The sequence below is a fragment of the Xyrauchen texanus genome, chromosome 41, assembly GCF_025860055.1.
Source record: "Xyrauchen texanus isolate HMW12.3.18 chromosome 41, RBS_HiC_50CHRs, whole genome shotgun sequence".
NCBI lineage: Eukaryota > Metazoa > Chordata > Actinopteri > Cypriniformes > Catostomidae > Xyrauchen > Xyrauchen texanus.
In genome coordinates, this window is record NC_068316.1 from 11178496 (window position 1) to 11183895 (window position 5400).

Here is a 5400-nt window from a genome sequence, read left to right on the forward strand (position 1 = left end):
AATCTTCCTCCTCTCCGCAGAAGAACCGGAATCCCGCCCACAGTACGGATGCCGCATTAAAATTGGTTGCGCTTGCGCGTTGACGTCCCTTTTTTTCTTGGAAGTAAGTACTGCATGAAGCGTGTTTGCAATGTGATGAAATGTTACACAGAACTTTATTGTCTTAATGTTCTCTGTAATATTCTATCAGACGTATGCGCGTGTGTCTCGGTGGTGAACTTTACCTGGTTGTCTCGAGAAAGGGTGTTAATGTGCTTCTTTAAGGCGACAGGGGTGTGGAGCAGGCCGCGAGCGAACACAAGAGTAGCACGCGCGAGGCCTTTCCCCGCGCGGTGACTTGTCATTTAACCGAAAAAGAGGCACGTGCGAAACTTTTGCTTTCCCGCGCTAAATCCCCTTTCCCGCCGGTTTTAGTTTAGTTTTATTTTTAACAGCTGCGGTTGTTATCCTTGATGTGGAAATACATGAATTGGGTTTTCTGTGTTTCAAAACATGTTTTATTGTACGGAAAGATGGGGCGTTAGCCTGTTAGCAGGAGTCATGGATTAGCGGCAAAACCACGTTGACTAAAAACGATTCAAGTTGATGTGGACACGTTTCGCGCCGTGTAATTGATTACTTTAAATTAACGTCCGAACGAGTTACTCAAAACGGCTGTTTTTTTGTTTTGTTCTATTCTAGTTTAGCTGGTAACGGCGTTTTAACTTGGTCATGCTCGACGTGGTCATTGTGTTCATTTATTGTAAAATAACGAGCATAAAGTGTGTTCAACTCTAACTTTTTGTTGCATACTTAAGTTTATACTTTTAGTTATTTATTTTGTTTCGGGGTCGAAAACTAAGTCGTGAAATGAAAGCAGCATGTTTGCGGTGTTCTGAAATATTCGGCTTCTGAGATTTTCTGTTGCACTGGGCGGAGCAAATATGAATATTCATGAGTATTCTGCTTCGTGTTAAAGCGATACTGAAAATATTAGTGCCTGCTTGGATTACGATTATTCTAAACTATGTTTTCGGACAGGTCATTATGTTGCGGCGTCAAACGAAATTGAGATTAAGTTTTCGTCTTTTCACAATTAATAAATTGTGCATTTATTAATATCCTCAGTGTTGCTTTAACACGAAACCGGAAACTCGTGAATATTCATGTATGCTCCGCCCAATGCAGCCGAACATTTCTGAACAGCGGCAGGTTTGGCTGCCAATGTAATAAACTAGTTTGGTTTTTCACACAATTTAAAAGTGATTTCGATGGTCGTATGTGTTTGCAATTTAGGGACTTGCAAGGTACTTTTAGTTTATTGTACGAGAATGGCCAACTCATTGGGTGCCATACAGTGGAAACTTGGGCTCATTCACACGTGTCTGTGTTTAACCATTAAGACGTTCGGTATGTTCACTCGTGCATATGCTGGGATGCGAACTACTCACCTGATGCTGAGGTCAGTCTTTTTTTAATGATTGTGCCCAAAAAATGTTGGTAACACTTCCACTTTATTAAAATCAACTGAATTGGGTACTTGAAACTTAAACACTTAAGTTTTAAATACGACAAACAAGTCGACTAAAAATGCAGCTCTGGAACACTCATGACTTGCTCAACTTTTACACCTTTCATGAGTTTGCATCACTGCAAATGTATACCCAAGATTAATGCAACTTTTGTTTTTTAAGTTTATACGTAGTGTCAGGTACTGATTCCTCTCTCTTACACTTTTCTTACACCAGTGCCCCTTGATTAGATCACCATCATGGCAGATCCAGATCTTGATTTCACCAGTGGTGATGCAGGGGCGTCTGTCACCTACCCCATGCAGTGCAGCGCCCTGCGCAAGAACGGATTTGTGGTCCTCAAAGGTCGCCCTTGCAAAATTGTTGAAATGTCCACTTCTAAGACTGGCAAGCATGGTCATGCAAAGGTAATACTTTAATGGAGTAAATATAAGTCGTTTTTGTAATTGGTTCCTTTGTTAAATACTTGAATATCTTCTGGCAGGTTCACCTGGTTGGGATTGACATTTTCTCTAATAAGAAGTATGAAGATATCTGCCCCTCCACCCACAACATGGACGTGCCTAACACCAAAAGAAATGATTACCAGGTGAGCATGCATGACATTGCATTGAGGCTTGGTTCAAATTATTCTCTTTCCTTTTAATTAAAAAATAATCACCAAATTTGTTGACCAAGTCTATGGCAACAAGGGCAAACTCAATCTTTTTTCAGTTTATTCAGGATTACACTTACTGTTTACTAGTCCTTGTCATGATTAAAATTGTCCCTGATGTGTGAGTGCTGAACACATGTTGGTCAGTTTACTTATTAACCAGTTGCATTCAGTTCATTTGAGTTACTAGGCACAATTTGTTTTTAGTGCAAAAATAAAAGCGTTTTCAGTTCTTGATCTTGCAAGGACATTTCATGCTTTTCCGAATGTCCGATCCCATATTATCAGTATTTTAATTTATTTTTGCTTGTACAGACAGTCTTGTAAGGTTACTGGTACAGTGACATTATTTCACCTGGAGATTTCATTACCGTAATTTCCGGACTATAAGCCGCAACTTTTTTCCCACACTTTGAACCTCGCGGCTTAAACAATGACGCGGCTAATATATGGATTTTTCCCGCTTTCAAATTTTATTTAAAAAAAAAAAAACATTCTGTGACATGCTCAGTTTTTTGGTGGCATTAAGCTTTCATTAGACCAATGAAATTGCCGAACGGTTAAGGTCAAACTACTTTTTTGTTTACTGTTTAGATTAAATCGAGCGCGCTCAAACTTCCCATCATTCTGATTATGGTAGTCATTTTGTCACCCTCATCATGGCAAAGACACGGAGAAATGCATATGATGCAGCTTTCAAGTTGAAGGCAATTGATCTGGCTGTTGGAAAAGGAAATAGAGCTGCTGCACGGGAGCATGGTCTTAATGAGTCGATGATACGACGTTGGAAACAGCAGCGTGAGGAATTGACTCGGTGCAATAAGACAACTAAAGCTTTCAGAGGGAAGAAAAGCAGATGGCCCGAACTAGAAAATGTGCTCGAAGACTGGGTCAACACACAGAGAGCAGACGGCCGAGGTGTTTCAACTGTGCAGATCCGACGTATTTTTGTTACAAGCAGTGTTTCGTTAAAGCTTAAAGTTCATTTATTTCAATGTACCGGTAGGCACCCGCGACTTATAGACATGTGTATTTTTTTTAATTCAGTGGGTGCGGCTTATATTCAGGTGTGCTAAATAGTCCGGAAATTACAGTAATTGATGGAGAGACAGAGTTGTTAAAGCTAAATTCCTAGAATTACTCTTGGATAACAAATTGACTTTCTTCCCACATTTTTTAGCAGACACGGTCGCGATTAGTGGCCAACCCACTCTACCACCTGAGCCACAGCCACCCTAATAAGATACATTTATCCCTTCAAATCTAGACATGACCAAGTGGTGTACACAAGGTGTTGTATAGGCCACACTAAACTGACCCATGGGTATATATTGAAAGGTGAAGAACCACCAAAATGCCAATATTGTTACAACCCTTTGACTATGAAGCATGTGTTCCTGATCAGCCCTATTTTTAACATCATGAGATGATGCTTTTTATCTGGTAAAACCTTGAAAGACCTTTTATAAGATGTGCCCAGGGCTCTTGGAATTTTTATCAAAAGTGCAACCAAAGGATCTTTTATAGAATTGATTTACTGTACTGGATTGAATTGACGTTTTATTCTATGTATTGTGATTGCAAGGTGTGATGTATTTATGAATTGATTGATTGCCCCCTGTATTTGCCATGAAATGGCCAATGTAGCTGATATGGCAATAAACACCAAACAAACACCTGGAGATTTCAGGCATGTTGTGTCCTTTTAATTTTTGTTTCTCTCAATGAACTGCTGTCAACTAGGGCAACAAACGTTTGGTTTAGCTTTTGTTAGGAATCTACTGAAGATTAACACTGAACATATATGAGACCTTTGCCGGCTCTATATTTTAAGGCGGCTTGGGTCTTTGCACACAATGCATTTAAAACCACGATTTATCAGTCTGTGGTAGCAAGTGCTTTATGCAGTGGTTTGCTGGGGAAACCACATTAAAAGTGTGGATACCAATAGGATAGATAAACTGCTGAGGAGGGCATGGCCTGTCCTAGGGACCAGTATTGACCCACCGAATGTTGTGACTAAGAGGTTACTGTATATATATAAATTATTTATTTTTTTAATCTAACAATTGCATTTTATATTTGTGTTGCTACTGTAACCGAAATTTCCCCTTTGGAGATTAAAGTATTTCAATCAATTTGAATTGACGTGTTAACATTTGAACACTATCCTAAGGGCTCCTTTCCATTTTCTTAGCTGGTTGACATCACTGAGGGGTTCCTGTCCCTTATGTTGGACAATGGTGACGTGCGCGAGGACCTGCGCGTGCCAGACGGTGACCTGGGCAAAGAAATTGAAAGCAAATTTGCAGCTGGTGAAGAGATGCTGGTAAGTACACCTATTTCAACACTTGGTCTCAGCTTATCCCTGCCGATACCTCTGAATTGTTACTAAAAAAATGTGCCACTTTGTTTCCCAGGTTACTGTGCTTTCAGCTATGGGTGAAGAATCTGCAGTGGCTGTCAAACCCATGACCAAATAGGAAGAGAGACTGGGCTGCTCAGGCTGCAACATGCTACACTTTAACAAATCTGTTGCATTTGGTTTTTTGGTTTTATTTGTCACCAAAGCTATGGCCTTCACAAGCAACCACAAAAAAATGTTTGCGTATTTTCTCCTTCCAAAACTGTGCTGGACTTGTTGGGTCAGTTGGCATTCTCTCTGGAAAAAGAGGTTTATTATTGTCAGTGTGTTTACCCCCCCCAATTAATCTTTCTTAATTGTAATTGATGATTGCAAAGAGAGGAAAGACCCAACTGAAACTGAACTTAATCTCCCCCTGCTCTGGGTGCCATACTTTCACCTTTTCCTCTTGCATGATCTATGCCATAATGGCACTGTTAATTTCTCTCGATTGAATGCCTTTTCCCCAAAAGTGAGATGCACACTGGTATTTGGCACTTCCTTGTTCATGCAGAACAGGATAAACTCTGGTGTAATTCCTCTTAAATGCCAGTCTCAAATCGTTCAGAAGTGGAAAAGGATGTGATGGCCATGTGCAAATACCTCTGTAACGCAATAGCAGCCAGCTTGGTTTTTGGCTGTCATTGACAACCTTAAATAAAGTGTTGAAGCCTGTATTTGTCTCCAGGTAGGCTCTTATCAGTGCTGCCCCAGAATTAGCTTTGGGCTCTTAAGGACTAAATCTTTGATGCGAGTTCTAATCTTCCTTTGTTCACTTGAGGCCTTTGTTACCTTAATGAATAGGGCAAAAATAAAAACTTAATAGATGA

The 5400-nt window shown here is 40.1% G+C and overlaps 1 protein-coding gene across 1 annotated transcript; it reads left to right on the forward strand.

The window, feature by feature from the left end:
- On the forward strand, nucleotides 1-5400 carry LOC127634173 (eukaryotic translation initiation factor 5A-1-like). The gene is made up of 5 exons (XM_052113599.1): nucleotides 1-103; nucleotides 1728-1918; nucleotides 1996-2100; nucleotides 4364-4495; nucleotides 4587-5400. The coding sequence occupies exons 2-5, from the start codon at nucleotides 1751-1753 to the stop codon at nucleotides 4647-4649; spliced, it is 468 nt and encodes a 155-aa protein (XP_051969559.1). The 5' UTR covers nucleotides 1-103; nucleotides 1728-1750; the 3' UTR covers nucleotides 4650-5400.

Coding starts and splice junctions, on each gene's coding strand:
- LOC127634173 (XM_052113599.1), top strand. CDS start 1,751: ATGGCAGATCCAGATCTTGATTTCACCAGTGGTGATGCAGGGGCGTCT. Junction 1,919..1,995: donor GCAAGCATGGTCATGCAAAG/GTAATACTTTAA, acceptor ATCTTCTGGCAG/GTTCACCTGGTTGGGATTGA. Junction 2,101..4,363: donor CCAAAAGAAATGATTACCAG/GTGAGCATGCAT, acceptor CCATTTTCTTAG/CTGGTTGACATCACTGAGGG.